Raw genomic sequence first — 16,784 nt, forward strand, 5'->3', positions numbered from 1 at the left:
ATTATAATGAAATATTTTTTTTAACATGGAATAAATAGCGAAGTATTTTCAATAGTGTATGTAGCAGTTCGCGCCGTGCAACAGTCTAGGACGAGGCTACACGTGTACTGTACATGTACATGTACATGTGCATCTATCGTGCATGCATGGTGCATCGATCTCCGCACGCGCACTGCCTGTAGGCCTGCGCGATCTTCTGCATGTTCGTTGTGTCATGGAGAGGAAGGTGCAAAACATTGTGCACTCCAAAGTTCCATACAATTGAGGAGGAACGGTCAGAAATGGTTTCAAAACGTATCTAAAATTCATTTCTATAGATTTTAATTATATTTCTTCCCTTCAAAAAAAAAAAAATATCCAGGGTCGGCCGCATTTTTAGGGTCGGTCGGGTTACGCCAACATAACACTTTTTTTTTTTAGGCCTTAGCGTAGGCACTCCATGTCTTTGCATGCATTATCCCGTCGATGTGGTCAACGCACGCGCGGTCCAGGGGCATTGTGGGAAACGCCCGGACCGGTTCTGTCGGCGGTCCCGATCTCTTCTTGAATGACTGACGCTCAGGAGGAGGAGGAGGTTGGGTCCCAGCAGGAAGATTCAGAACTCTGATCATATCCTGTTGGACCAAGCGGAGTTCGGTTTCAGCCACCGATAGGCGTTGCATGGTGCGGGTCAGTTCGCTCTTGTCCGCCGAATTGTCAGAGTCCGGGGGGCGAGTTGTCACCGGGGAATGGGAACCAGGCCCCGGGGCGAAGCAGCGCCGTCATGGTGTCCCGGTATCGAGCCCCGCTCGGACTCTAGTGACACCGATGGGTGTAAACAAATACCGGGCGGGGACGCCTGTGCACGGCCCTCCGTGCACGGCATTGTCCGCTGGTCTGTAGTCACCCCACCACGGCCGTGATGACTGGCGTGTGGGGGCTGTAATTCTGGAGGGGACTCCGGCGCACGACTAACCGTGTATGGTATGTCCCTTTGGCCCGGAGTCGGCCAACTGTGACCGTAATCCCCCTGTCGGCCCGACAATGAGGCCGCGAGGGAGTGAAAAGCCTCCAAAAAATCATCGCGTGAAATCGGGTCGCCACCCTTGTGGCGTTTCCCACGGTGTGATCGGCCGGATTACTCGCTAGAACTCGTCAAAGAACGGCGGGAACGGCGGCTCTTTTTTGATTTGTTCTGAAGAATCCAGGGATTCGGCTCCAAGCGATCAATAGCCCGGGCGGACGACAGCGCCCCCACGCCGGTAACATAGGCGGGTGCTGTACAGTCGATTAGCCGGCCATATAACAGCCCATCCCCAGGCATAGTGGTAATCACGGGGCTGGGTGGGCCTGGGTGCACTGAGCCATGGAGGAGTACTTCCTCCGGCTGCGTGTGCCCCGTAGACGGGCCAGGGACAGGCACGGTGCGCCCCGTAGCGGGGCAACCTTTTGCCGTACGTCCCTTTTTGGGTACTGCCCCGGCGTCAGACAATTTCTTTGTCTTGCCGGTGCGTTTCCCCTTCAGTTGGGCGGACCCGTGAATATTGACCAAAGACGGTGGGGTTATACGGCCCCCCGCTTGGTCAACGGGTCCGTCAGCTCTGACAGCCGGCAGTGGCTGAAGGGGCCGACTAGGGGACTGCTGCCGCGGTGACGTACCATCACCGGTGCAGTCCCCTGAGAACTCGGGCTTGTCTGGTGGGATGTACGTCCCTCCATTATCGACACACCCAGTCCTCCACAACTTCCTAGATTTACTCATTTTTCCAACTCACTTCACTTAGAATAACTCACTATGATAACTCTACAATAAACACTTTCTCTTTATATCTGATAAATAGCTTTCTCCCAGCAAAGAGGCATAAATAAAACAGTGAAATTCGGGTCGATCAAAATTTCACGATATACCTCGCCTGCGGCTAAGAGAAAAAGAGGACGCTAACGTAGTGCGCATGTCACAGGGCGTCGTGGGTAGGACACGTGAGGGCGTTAATGTGTAAAACTCTTAGCAAATTGCCTGCCGGCATAGGGAACAATGCATATGTAGTATTCGCTCTACAGGTAAGTAGAGTGATGTAGACACATTTAACAATCCATATGGAATATCAATTACCTCCTGTGATCTTTCCTTTAATGTCAAGCACTCACATTGATTGCTTCAGTCATATTTCAATTCTTTTTTCTATTTTTTCAAACCAATTTCCAGGTAAAAAATTGTGTTGTAAAATAATGTTAATTAAATTGGTCAGCACCATTTAACATGCAAGGATGTCATGTTGTCTATATTGTGGCATCCAATTTTAAGCATTACACTCTCTGATTACATAGCCATAAAAGTGGAAAGTACTCGGGTTGAATCTTCTATATATACCTGTGCTCGCATGGTTACTTTTGCCATTTTAAGTACGGTGTAAAAATCAGGAAGGATTTGCGTTACTTATTCCGATTCCAGTGGTTATTTTGCCAGCCACATTTTTCCCTTGTAAAAGTGACCACATCAATTTTTAAACAGATGAAAAACCTGATGCAGACAGAGTGATTCGGTAAAATGAAAAGGCATCCTAGACACATGTATTATATGGACATCATCAGAGAGTTTAATATACTTGATATTTATACACTGACAGTGGTGCACAACATTCCATGTCAAACATTACAGCAAACGAGGAAACTGGACGACTGATTGCATGGATATATTTATGGCCAGCTTGGCTACTTTAACCACAGTCTCAGTAAAACAAACATCTGAGTAAAAAGTTGAAGTGCAGACACTGGTAAGATTTTACCCTTTTGGATTGACCATTATCTCAGTAAAAATCACACAAAATGTATGTCCAATGAACATTTGCTTATGTTGACAGACTTGTAGGCGACAGGGAAATGAACAAATGCCAAAGTTGCATGACGATAGGCATAAACACAGCTTCAGCTGGATCTTCAGCACACAAATCAATTACAGAAAAGGTATCTGCTAGAAAATGGAACCAAATGAATTCCTACCAAGGACAACTTCTTTACTTACTTTTTGGTTGGTGTCTCTCAGTTCATCCCTGGTTTCATTAAGTGTTATCTGTTTACTAAACAATAAGGAAGAAAAATCAATTCATGACTACATCTTTTTGTTTATTTTGATTTTTTTTGGTAGAGAAAAAGTCAAATACACTTCACATATGTGCATACACATTTCTTTATTTGGCTTCAAATGACAGTCAAAACATAAGTGGGGGGCTCCACAAAACTACATTATTATTTTTTAATTATCCTCTGCTTGGATTGTTTAGACATACAGTCCATCATTTGTAATTTGTGCATTATGTTCGTTTGAAGCAACAAAAGTGTTCAAAGTCTAAAGAATGGTGCTTTTTTAAAAACTAACCTGACAAAGTTTTAGCTCAGTGTATGCTGTACATTCCAAGAAAACAATATTCTAGGATCTAAATTTCAAATCAAAAGTTGCCGAGTCATGTTTTGGATTGCGCCCAAATTCAGTGCTCTCATTCAGCCGATTGCAGCTGGATTGGAAATGGCCTTCTTTCATTGTTTATTTCAAAATGACAGCTTGCCATAATGATTAATTTCACAGGGAGTTTAGTCCCATTACTATCTTTAAACCGAGTATGTTTTTCAACAATAATTTTGTCAGTTACTTTTTGGACAGCTGCAAATGATGGACTGTACCTTTAACTGTTCATTAAAAGAGATCTGTTGATTTGACAACACAGGCTAATGGTATGCCAATGTTCTCAATGTAAATATTTTCAGTAAACATGTTCACATTTTCAGCAACCTAAGAAAAATCTATCATACTGAACTTCTTTAATAATATACGTTTCCCGGTCAATTTCAGCAAATATTGAAGCAGCCAATATAATCACTACGTCATTTGGTTTCGCGCGAAATTGAATGCTGTTAAAAATCATCATTTATTTACGTTTCATGAGTAGGCAATGTAACAATCCACAGGAACAGCATTCAAATTTACAGGAATTATTCGCGGCATGTATTTGGTCATTCATAATGATTATTGGCCAGTCATTTGTGGAATTGTGCAACTTAATTGATGCTTTGTTAAACTTTGCTTTAGTTTCCTATACAAATATAATAGGATAAAAACGTTCACTAATTTCTACATCTGAACTTTTGGAAAAGAGCTGTGTACAATCAATTGGACAAATATTTCACTGACAACAACCTTAATTATAATTTACACTCCGGATTCAGAAGTTCCTATTCAACTGACACTTGCTTGATTCACCTAACTGATTATATTTGATCTCAGATGGCCAAAGGTAATTATACAGGTATGGTGTTATTGGATTTACAATGTACAGAAGGCCTTTGACACTGTTGACCACGTGATCTTATGTCCAAAATTACTAGCTATGGGTATTCATTCGGATTCTATTCATTGGTTTCAATCATATCTTTCAAATAGACAGCAAGTTGTCAGGGTCAACCAGGTTGAATCTCAACCAATGGGAATAACATGTGATGTCCCGCAGGGTAGTGTATTAGGGCCACTTCTTTTTCTCTGTTATCTAAATGATATGAAAATTAGTGTACAATCCGATTTGCTGCTGTATGCTGATGACAGCGCCCTATTCATTTCTGGTAAAGACTCGGAAGTAATAGCTGACAGTTTGAGTAGGGAGCTGGAAGCATGCAGGCAGTTGCTGATCGATAACAAACTGTCTTTGCATCTCGGCAAAACTGAGTCTATCCTCTTTGGATCCAAAAAGAAACTCAGTAGTGTTGATAAATTTGATGTGTGCTGTAATGGAAAGATTGTTACTCCTTCAAATTCAGTTAAATATCTGGTGAGAATATTGCAAATTCTGTGATCAAAAAAGCCGGTGCTAGATTGCAATGTTTTTCTCAGACATGCTAACTGTTTGAATGAGAGATACCGCAAAACACTCTGTTCTGCTCTAATACATGTACAATGTCATTTTGACTATTGTTGTTCATCCTGGTACTCTGCATTGTCAGTAAAACTAAAGAAAAGGCTCCAAGTTACCCAAAATAGATTAGTCTGGTTTATTTTAAACATGGATTCCAGATCACATATTGGTCAAACAGTATTGAACAAGCTGGGCATGATAAGTGTCAATGAGCGAGTCACACAACTCAAGCTAAATCATGTTTATACAATTTTTCATGAATTGGCTCCAGACTACCTCTGTCATAAATTTAGGAAAGTTTCAGACATGTATAATTATTCTACCAGGGGCAGTTCCACCAATTTTGTTGTTCCTAGAATAAAAGGGCAATAGTGTACTGTATTTTTTTACACCCGGAATTCATGAATGGAATTTACTTCCCAACATCAAATGTTCCAACAATCATCCTCAATTTAAAAGGGCAGTGAAGAATCATCTCTCTTCTCAGTCATTTTTGTAAGCGGCTGAGTTTTTAATGATCATTCTTTGATGATTATTCTTTGCTTTTTCCTTTGTAGTTTTATTGAACTTTTTATAATGTACTTGTATGTTTTTGTGTGTGTTTTTAAGGACCCCGATGGAAATAAGCCGTCTTCAAACAGCTTTTTGGGTTATCTTTGGCTTTGTTTTTATATGTAATACGGTACGTCGATTTTAATGTACCACTGTATGTTTGTTTGTATTTGCCTATATAAATAAATAGTCACTTTCCAAATGTACTTCGAAGAAGATTGCTCACTGCAACTTTATATAAATGCATGTACAGATTTATGTACAGAAATGGAAGCTCATAGTCGTTATGCAAGAGCGTCCCATGTAGATAGAGAATGGTTGGTTGAGGCCTTCCATTGGAATGACCTGGACTACCTTGAGCTTGCAGATAATCTAAACATCAACAGGTCCACAGCTAGATGATAGGTCGCAACCTATTTGAGGTCTGGAAGGCAAAAGGTGAACACGATACGAATGAAATCACAACTAGCATCCAAACGGCTCGCATTTATGGGGTTGCAAAAGTGGACCCCGAAGCTCCTTCTCGCATGCATAATACAGGAATAACACAAAAACGCCCAGTTTTGAAAGGATAGTTGTGTGGATGTTTATATCCTACTTTTAAATGTGACAAAGATAAATGCCAAAAGTGACAGATGGAAAAAAACGTGTACAAAGTCTGTGGGACATGCAAGGGAACAAAAAGAAGAAAGAAGGAAAAAAAATCAACACAAAAAGAAAGGCTTAATTTTTCACAAATTTGCGAAAAAAGCCAAAAAGACAAAATAGATCTATGTCTACTCCATGAACAGAACGTAGGGCTTTTGAATTTATGACTAGGGCTTTATGAATTTTATGAGTTTATTTTTGTATGCATTTATGTTTGATTTCATCCAGAAATGTGTAGATATGACTTTAAAGTATGCACCTTTAAGATGACGTCTCATGACCCATGATGACGTCATCATGACACCACCCAACTATATACCTACCTCTAAGTTTCAAGACGATTTAATTTACCTAATAGAGTTAAGTTTTAAGGGAAAATGACTTTGTTTTAAGCTAAATGTGCTTGGCTAAAAAAAAAAAAAAACAATCCCGAAAACAGTGTGCTATGATTGCGTACAAAAGGGAATTCCCCGTGCTTGCTTCTTGAGTGTCTGGTTTTATGACTGTTGTATGTTAACTAGTGAGCTACATGGACCAATTTATTTGTTTACCAGTGTTTTGTACACGTTTACATGACAACTTCTTAACGCAAGCACATTTTTCACTTCTGATGACGTCATATGATAATCAAAAATTGGGCTGGCAAAAGCACCCAATTGGGCGCTTTTTTTAAATTGGGTGCTTTTTTTTTTAAAACATGCGCATTGGGGGTAAAGAGGGTATGGCGAGCAATATTTTGTATTGCGCTAATGGTGTGCGACCTTTACTTTTAGAGATATGAGCTATTTAATGGGTTTTGTAACGATTGTACTTGATAAGTTTACAGTACAGCAGCATACGCGCGTGCAGATTCTCACCTGACTCTTTCTAACTATCCTCTGTATAATTACTACACGTGCTATTTTTCAACACTCAACCCTCAACCCTCAACATCAACATCAACATCAACAATCAACAATCAACAATCAACATTAACATCAACAATCAACAATCAACGTCAACATCTACAATGGCCCAACACCGTGTGGTTGTTCCTACAACCTCTAGTTATTTAGGTGTTGGGCCTTGAGCCCAATATCTATTGTTTTTGTAAGATTTTACTGTTTGTATTCTTCTCAGCATATTCTCAGGAACTCGTTTCCGGAACTGTTTGGAGAAATGGAAACATATATATGAACTTCATTTGTCAATACATGAATGCCCAATCCACCGCAGATGGTCTTTTTTTCAATTACGTCATCATGACGTCATCATGGGTCACGTGACGTCACTCGAAAGTTTAATAAATTTAATCTTTGAAATTCCATATAAAATCAACCGTGAGAGACCTGAACCTGAAATTTGCGGGAATCGACATGGTAATACATGATCTTCATTTTATCCTGTGCGCGTAAAATCACGTGACCATTCCTTCCGGTCGAAACCGGAAGTGCGTAATAATTTGAAAGTGGGAAAAGATATGAACTTCCTTTTAACGATTTAAGTGTCTGCCTGGATTGACCTTCCAAAAAAAATAATGGGTGATGCCATGAAGTGTTGGAGCGCCTTCTAGCGGCAGGTTAAAAAATTTCAAAAATGCATTTTCACTTGATGTCTGTGGCGAAGTTTGCGGTAAACGCTTCAAAATTAATGTTCATGATGACCATAATGCAGACAACACCTGTGCGCGAAAAAAAAAAGATCATGTCATCAGACCGGAAGTTACAATAAAAAGACCTTAAAACCTTAAAAAATTGCTAGAAAATATACCGTGATAGATATAATCAAGATTTGGCTGTATACAGCACAGTAAATATAGCTCTTGAGGTTTCTGGTAATGACGTCAAAATGACGTCATCAAGTATCATATTACAAGCAATCAAAGATTTCTAGATTTAATCTCTGAAAAGCAATTTAAAATCAACTGCTACAGATTTGATTTTGTTCTTCATGGCAATCGATACAACATTGCAGGGTCTTCAGTTTGGGTATAAGTGCAAAAGCATGTGACCCTTCCTTCCGGTCAAAACCCGAAGTGCCTTATTAATTGAAATTGGCAGAAGATGCGAACTTGCTTTCAACGATTCGAGTGTCTGCCTAGGCAGTACTGTAAAACAATTTTACAGGTGACGTCATCAAATGTTAGAGCGCCCTCTGGCGGCATGTTGAAAAGTCAAACATGGATTTAAACATGCATATTTTGAGTTGATGTGTGTGGCAAAGTTTGCGGTAAGGTGACAAGGTGATGGGAGCTGTCTTATCCCAGATACAAGGTAATTAGGAACGTGTGATCGCTTTCATGAGCAAATCGTTAACAAAGGCAGAAAAGAGATATTGCGAGACCCATAAAGAAATGTGTGCCTTAGTTACCGCCTTGAAACAGTACAGACATTATCTTTACGGGAAGCGAGTTGAAGTGTGTACAGATAACGCTACAGTGAGTTGGATGCAGAAAAGCAAAGATTGTGAAGGTCAGATGGCTAGATGGTTAAAACAACTTGGTAGCTGCATCACAGTTTCAACCAACCCTTATCCGTGGCCTACGTTGATCTGAAGGCAGCCTTTGACTCGGTTGATAGAACAGCACTCTGGAAAGCTCAACGAGGCATCAGAGTTCCCCACCATCTCCTCACCCTCATCAAGGATCTCCATACCAATATCACTGCCAAGGTGCGCCAAGAAAGGAACACCTCCGAAAGCTTCCTCACGAGATCTGGTGCAAGACAGGGCTGCATCCTGGCAACTTCCATTTTCTGTCGCGCCATTGACTGGATCCTCGAGAGGGAAACCGTGGATGTGGGGATTGTCATCAGCCAGTTCAAGTTCTCAGACCTGGACTATGCTGATCGGATGATGTCGCTCAAGTCTGTAATGAGTTCAAAAATCTGAGCAATGTGCTCCAGTCTTTTCAGAGCGAGGCTGCCAACCTCGATCTCATGGCAGAAAACGAAAATCCAAGTTCTGACACCAAGCAGCATCAGTACTCCCTCTCAGGTTAAGGTGAATGACCAGTCTGTCGACATTGTGGAGGATTTTGTATCTCGGAAGTAAGATCTCCAACACTGGATGCAGTGAACTCGACATCCTCAGATCAGTGTTCTCCAACTTTGAAAATTAAAGGTTGGCGCTGGGGTCGGTGGGGACTCCTGCGAGCGCGGAGCACGAAGCCCTTACGGCGTGGGGTCCGGGGCCCGCTTAAGGGCCCCGGGAAAATTTTGGATTCTAGATGCTCTGTGGTGCAATCTGAGGCGATTCTCCAGGCCAGTTCCCCCGATTTTTTTAGCATTCAAAAATTTCCTTTTCAACCTAAAGCAGACTTCTCTCAGATCAAATGACACCTTTTTGTAATTTTGAAAAACAAAATGGGATACAAATTACGTTTTTTTTTACGCGATTTTATGGGTGGTGCCGGTGCCGTGCGATCGTCATCTTTATTTTCATGTTGCGTTTTGTCGTTGTCATCGTCATTTTCCCCCAAATTTCCCTCTATTTATGACCTACCTGTATGTTCTTAAATGTCGCCAACTAGTTTGGTAAGTCAAATAAATTAAAAGTGGATTTTGTTCTCTTAGGGAACCGGGCCCATACACGATCGCCATTTATAACTTTTGACAATCGGCATGATCGGAACACCATGTGCACGCGTGTTTTGGCCTCGAGCTCATTTGCCTCGTACAAGAACATCAATGCGTATTATATTGTGTACCGCGCGTGCAAGCACTGAGAAAAAGAAAGTTGGTTGGCTGCACGTAAGATCTGCCGTACGTACTCCTGCTGGTGTGTGTGTGTACTAATACAAATATATATTTTTGCGGCGGGGTTGTCGCTACTTGAAGTATCGGCACACTCCGGAATTGGGGATTCAGTTGTCAGTGTGGACGTGTGTACATCGCGCGTAATAGTATAGTACGTACGGTGCATGGGGAATCGCTGGTGTTTGCACGGCCGGCCGTGCTATTCAGCGAGATTTTAAGACAACCCCGATCGGGCTGGGATGACATCGAAATACATTGTTAATGTGTGGAAAAACAACTTAAATCAATTATTTTAGTTGTAAATGTACACTGTAGAGTCAAAAAAATTAAACCTGGCGGCAGGATTTTAAAGCTTGGCGGGGACTTCTTAAACATGGCGGGCGCCGCAGAAAGCATGTCGGGGCGCCAGGTTTGTTCTACATGTTGGAGAACACTGTCAGATGACTCAGCCTCGCCTTATCTGCTATGAACTGCTTACGAAGAATCTGGAGGCTAAAGAGGCTGAAACTTACCACCAAACTGGGTATATACAAGATATGCATCATTCCTGTCCTGCTATATGGCTCAGAAACCGGGACCTTCCTGAATTCTGATCTCAGACGACTTGAGTCATTCCACCTAAGGTGTCAACAACAACAACAAGGTATCCCACAGAACAAGATTGCCAACCATCATCCACCAAATCCAACACTGCCGCTCCGCCTTCTTCGGTCACGTCGCTCGCCTGGCTGACAATATCCCAGCCAAAAACATTCTGGGCATCGCCATCAATTCCAGGAGAGGTCACGGCCAACTCTTGGCCGGAAGAGACGACATGGCCGTCCAAGATCATCTTGGACAACTCGGACGGCCTAGCCAGATTGACTGCATGTGGAATGAGGCTGTACGACGCGGGCCCAGGAGATCAGCGCGACGGACCTATGCTGTCTATGCAGATGAGTGAGTGAGTGAGAAATTGATTGCCCGTTATATGAAAATGAAAATAACATTTTAGTCAAAACGTCCAGTCAAACCAACTCTGCTAAATTGGATGACAAATGTGCATTACTAAAAAGAATGTCATATACTAAATTGAATATAATCCTAAAAGAATTTGTCTGGCTGAAAACAAAATTTAATGCTTGAATTCTTAATTTGAAATGTGTTAGCAACTGGAGAGGCAAATTTGCTTTAATATGAATGTATGAAAGTTAAATTTGCTGCTTATTTACTGAATTTGACAGGGGAAACCTATTTTATTTCAGAAACCTGGTTGGAAACATGGTATCAAAATGCTTTACCCCTTTATGCCATGTAAGAACCTTTGCCACAATTGTTATGATTATCAGATGACAACCAAGGCTAACTAGTTCCAAGTTAAATCCTTCATTATACTAATTACCTGGCTTTATCTGCCATACGTTGGTTGAGCTGAGAAATTACTTCCTCGTGCTGAGTTCTCACCATATCACGCTCTGGACTGCACATACATGTATATAAAAGTAACAAGAATGATGTGTGAACCCTATTGTCCTCTATTGTTCAACGTCCCCTATTGAATGCACAAACAAACTCACACCACCGCAGCAGGTTTATTAATGGTGTACATTGTAAATCAAGGATTTTCTATTGATTTGGTACACGGTAACCTGTGGAGACATGTGCATAATAGGGGAAAATAGGTGAATACGTCTCCACAAGGTTATCATGAAATAGATGAATATGGATTTTACTCAAAAGTAGGAATTTCCAAGGTGTGTTGATCAGTCACAAATTGAAGTATTTTATGTAAGGGATATTAAGTCTGAATTTCAGCTCAGGAAATTAATTCTGGTTAAAATAGGAGCATTTTGAAAGTACACTTTCAAACTCGAAAACTTTAGTACATGAGAACAAAGAAATGACTTCACAAGGATACAAATTTCAGTATGGGTGTTCCTTATCATCGATCTTTTGTTCACACTTTTTTTGCAACAGCTCCCATTGGTTTTGTACACGTTTTCTAATCGAGGTCGTCCTTGATTTGACTCCTGTCCTCAATTACTGGATGATGCTTCACATATGTGTCCTCGATTTACACCATACACTCGGAAACACTTCTTGAAATACGGGTAGCAATGTTTACCACAATTGTCCACCTATTTACTTTCCTACTTTTGTTCTTCTTTATTTCTACTGCACATGAAAGAACATGGCACAACAGTATGCCCTTTCGGCTTCACTGGCATGGCATAAAAATTGTGTAGATGTGCAAAAAAATATAAACAGCTTTTCATATTAATTGTGGCCACATTGAATTCCCATAATGCATCGCAGTTGATCATGTGACCATGTTTATTTGTCCAAAGCTGTTATCAAATAAGTTTTGTACCAAGAAAGATGTTTTCGACCCCCAACAAAAGCATAGTTCCATATATTTTAAGAGAACAAAACAGTAGTACTTTTTTTACACCAGTTGCCATGGGAACCGTGCATGGACATCGGTAAACAAAACTGACCCATGATACAAGTTAGAAAAAGTTACCAAATTCCATGTTAATCAGCTTCAATTTACCAGAGCTGTAAAAAAAAAAGGAGGAGAGGGCATGTTGTGATATACCGTAGTGGTGCGGCATAGGAACAGAATAGTGCATTTTGTGATAAAAGCATGAAATTTTGGCATGTGAGGTCTCCATACCATGACAAAAAAATTCAGATATGGAGGCATTTCATATCTCACCCCTGGTGACCTTTGAGGTGTCAATGACCTTTGAGTACTCTATTTATACCTATTGTTCTTAAGAACATCACTTTCCTATGACCTTAAGTCTATGTATAGTCTTCATACAATGTAAATAAGGACCAAATGCGGAAACATTTCACAATTGACCTCTGATGACCTTCCAGAGGTCAATGACCTTTGTATTAACTGCACTTATTTATACTGGTAGTTAGGCCAAACAAAAAAAATGGTGTGTTTACGGTAACGGCCTGAAAAAAATCCAGGTAGGTAGGTAGGGAAATAATTTTATTTTGTAATTTTCTTTTTCATTTCAGTTCTGCATGCCCATGCATGTTCTTTCGCAAAAAAAATTGTATAAAAACATTATTCAAGCATTCAAAATATTTAATTGATATATTTCATTCCAAATTAATTCGTATCGTCTGGGTTCTCCAGCTCCCCAAGATTTTTTCAAACCTGTGGGGGAAGATTTGCTGTGATTTAACAACCTGAAAATTTTTGAACTTTAGAAGCTCTCTGGTGCATTTTAGAGCAAATCTGGGGGTCTTTAACTTAGGATTTGTCCTTAAAATACAGAGGAGATCATGTAGGTCCCTAATATTTTTGTAATTAAGGAAAAAAAATTAAATTGTTAACTTTAAAAAAATCAACATTTCACAACCTGTGTTTAACTGCTTCCTGAACTACAAAAGTATAGATTACATTTACAAGTAAGTTTCAAATTAAGAAATTAAGGTGCAGAAAAAAATTCACTTTTGCTTCCGATTACATGTCTTTAGTAGGTCGGACAATTATACCACCAATTTTTTTTGGGGTGCTGATTAAAAGTCCCAATTTTTCCTAACGTTTCTCCTTTCAAATTTAGATTGAGACTTATATAAAACCTTTTAAAGGTGTAAGGCCTGATTTCTGTTCTCCACCTTTGACCATCAATCAAACACTATAAGTTACACAATCAGTGCCGCCGGTTTTGAAATTAGAAGCATTTTTATGAAATCACCATGCCCATGGAGAACTGTCGTGTTTTTTTTTGTATGCTATGTACACATACCATAAATCAAGTTTGATTCCACACATAACGTATCTCAGCTGTATCAATCAAGCAATACACCTTTTAAGTGTCTTCAAGTATTAATGTACCATTGAACCAATGATTTAGACACATGTTTAGACATATCAATATTTTGAAAGTAAAAAAAATCCAAAAAACTGATTTAAATAAAAAAAATCTGATTTAAATCAAAAAAATCTGATTTAAATCAAATAAATCCGATTTGTTTGTTTTTTTTGTTTTTTTTTAAATAAAAAAATTTGCCAATCCTGATATCAACCTTCAAAATGGCAATAAAAAGTTTGAGGTCAGCAATTTGGCCGAAAAATTCCAGGTCGGTCAGGTTACCGTAAAACACACCATTTTATTGGTTTGGCCTTATTTATATGATTTATCCATAAAACCCCAACTTTTTCAAGACCAAAGTCATAATGTTAAGTGGCTCATGCTATGAAAAGAATTTCATAGGTAGGGAATCTCATATGCCTCTGATGACTTTCAAGAAGTAAATTAACTTTGAAAAACCAATGTTTAAAGGGAATGTACATCATTGGCTTTTGCTGTAATTTTCAAAAAACGAACTATTTGAGGGGTTAGTAAAATAGATCAAATATTGTTACACTAACATGTTTGAAGTTTTGTGTTCGAAAATGCTGGAAAAACCAAGAAAAACAAAAATGTTCAAGCAGTCTGGTTCCCAGACTCCACTAAAGATGAAATAGATCAATATTTATAGATGCCGGAAAATTGTAAGGTAAGGAAACCAGTCTAGCCTGCCTGCACCCGTTCATGAACATGTAACCAATAGCAAACAAAATTTGGACTAAAAATTAGTAAATTTGGATCAGTAGTTGAAAAATAGTTAGGTTTTTCCAACGGTGGTCGGCCGACCACCGTTGGAAATGTATACAAAAATAATATTTTCTTGAAAATGACTTCACACCAAGTGCCATAATTTTACAGGATGCTTTATACTGTCATTTACCAACATCCTAGTAAAGTAGGCCTACTTCTTAAAACTTGGCAGTTTTATTTTTCGATGTTTGCAAATGTTGTATATTCCCTTTAATGCCACTTTTTCATTCTATGACCGAAGTCTAATTAGAGCAATAGGAGTGTATTTTAATAATTATTTTACAACATGTCATGAAGCCAGACCCCAAAGAATTTGTTTGCATGACCTCTGATCTCACTTTCCCTTTTTATAATAGTGGACCAGCCAAAGTGGAATATTACATTTTGGACGGCATTTTGTGGTTATAGCAGGCAACCATGTCAGATCAATCAGTCAAAGGATAGGGAAGAAAATGTAGGTGGATGCCACCCTTAGTTTTGACCCTAAATATACCTAATTTGCATAAATTGTTAATCCCTGCAGTGTAATATATTTATTCCCATATTTGGGTATATTCTTTATTTTTTTATTTTTTTTTGAAAAGTTTATTTTGGTGATTCTAGTTACACCCTCTTACTTAACATTTTCTTAAGCATGTAAGTGACATAATAATCACGAGGACATAGTAACGATCCAAAATGGCTACTATTATACCCAAAATTGCACACGTTTACTTTGTCTCCAGATATCATCAAGTAGTTTTGCCAAACCTCAGTCCTGATGAGCTTCAAATTCACCAAGTTGCTTACTGGCACAGTGTTCCTATTAAAACCCTTATGGGAAATCATGTGAACACGATAACAATGTGGTATTAAGCTCAGCAAACAAAAACGGGGGAAAACGAGCTTGCTGTTCGTAAACTGGGCTTAAATTAGGAGAAGGGTCGCCTAACATGGGATACTTAAATAAGGTCAAGAAACACCCCCCCCAAAAAAAAAAAAAAAAAACACCAAAAAAACATGTTTTTAACAATTATGTCAGTGTCAAAATGTTTTTTTTCCCATTAATTTTCTTTCTAATCATTTAGAGAATGTCCTTGAACTTTTTCAAGTCTCTCACGTTAGGCAACCCTTCACTAACAGACACCTCGTTTTCCGTTTTTGTTTGCTGGGCTAAATGTCACAATATTATCATTGTTCACATGATTTTCCATAAGGTTTTAATAGGGTAACTGTGCCAGTAAGCAACTTGGAGAATTTGAAGCTCATCAATACTGATGTTTGGCAAGACTTCTTGAAGATATTTGGAGACTAAGTAAAATGCGCCCAACTTTTGGGTATAATAGGAGCCATTTTGGATTGTTACTATATCCTAATAATTATTCAGTCGCTTATATGCGTTGAAAAATGTTATTGAATTAAAGATGTGAAGTAGAATCACTAAAATAAAATTTTCAAAAAATCATAAAATAAAAGATATACCCAAATAAGGGCAAAAATATACTACATGGCAGGTATTAAAGATTTATGCAAATTAGGTATATTTAGGGTAACAATTAACGGTGGCATCCACCCACATGTTGTTTGTTATGGTTCAAAGAAAGGATCTAGCATGGATGCCAGCTATTACCAAAAAATGCCGTGAAATTATTCTCCAGGGTATTTTTCCACATTTGGCTGGCCTACTATAAGGGCAGAAGCAGGCGCAACAGAATATAAGAGGCACATCGAACAAGCATCACTCTCAAACAGTGACCATTGGGCTTGGTAAAAAGGTTAAACGTGGTTATCCTAGTCCATCTGGATACAACATGGTGTAATAAGTACACCAGAGTGAACAAATGCTTGACACATGTACATTTTCCATTACAAATGCAGCCCACAGATATCTATTCCAATCTCATCATATTGCGTCTGCCAATAAAACAAGGAGAAACTAGGTCAGAGATCACCTTAAAATTGATTGAGGGGTCTGATTTCATAATATGACTGTAAACTACCGGTAATAGGTGCAATACCATTCTTTGGCTCTATTGAGGCTTGGGTCACGAAAACATGGCATTTCGACGAATAAATACGACAAATGACGGCAACTTAGATATACAAAGTTCATTGACCTCTCCAAGGGTATTCCTACATCAAATATGGTGTCCTCACATCTGAAAGTTCTTTTAATGTCACAAAGAGTTAAGTTTAAGACTTGGATCATGAAAAAAGTGGCATTTGCAAAATCTTATTAATATTCATAGGTACAGTCAGTAGCCGTGTCACGCACACAGCCCTGTTTGACCTCAGTTTCTCGTCCCGAGGTCAAGCACGCATGGCCCAAAAGTGTACGCGAGATTTACGAGATTTATTCGAGACTACAGAAAAACACAAAAAGT

At 39.4% G+C, this 16,784-nt stretch overlaps 1 protein-coding gene across 1 annotated transcript in view; it reads right to left on the minus strand.

Moving 5' to 3' along the window:
• Positions 1-16,784, minus strand: part of LOC119743107 (coiled-coil domain-containing protein 175-like) — a 254,808-nt gene that overhangs the window by 190,488 nt on the left and 47,536 nt on the right. The window contains exons 5-6 of the mRNA XM_038219464.1: positions 11,196-11,273; positions 3,002-3,056 (exon numbers count right to left, since the gene is read on the minus strand). Of these exons, the coding sequence (XP_038075392.1) occupies positions 3,002-3,056; positions 11,196-11,273 (133 nt within the window). The remainder of the gene's footprint in view (positions 1-3,001; positions 3,057-11,195; positions 11,274-16,784) is intronic.

This window comes from Patiria miniata, unplaced genomic scaffold (genome assembly GCF_015706575.1).
Source record: "Patiria miniata isolate m_02_andy unplaced genomic scaffold, ASM1570657v1 HiC_scaffold_11, whole genome shotgun sequence".
NCBI classification, from domain to species: Eukaryota; Metazoa; Echinodermata; class Asteroidea; order Valvatida; family Asterinidae; genus Patiria; species Patiria miniata.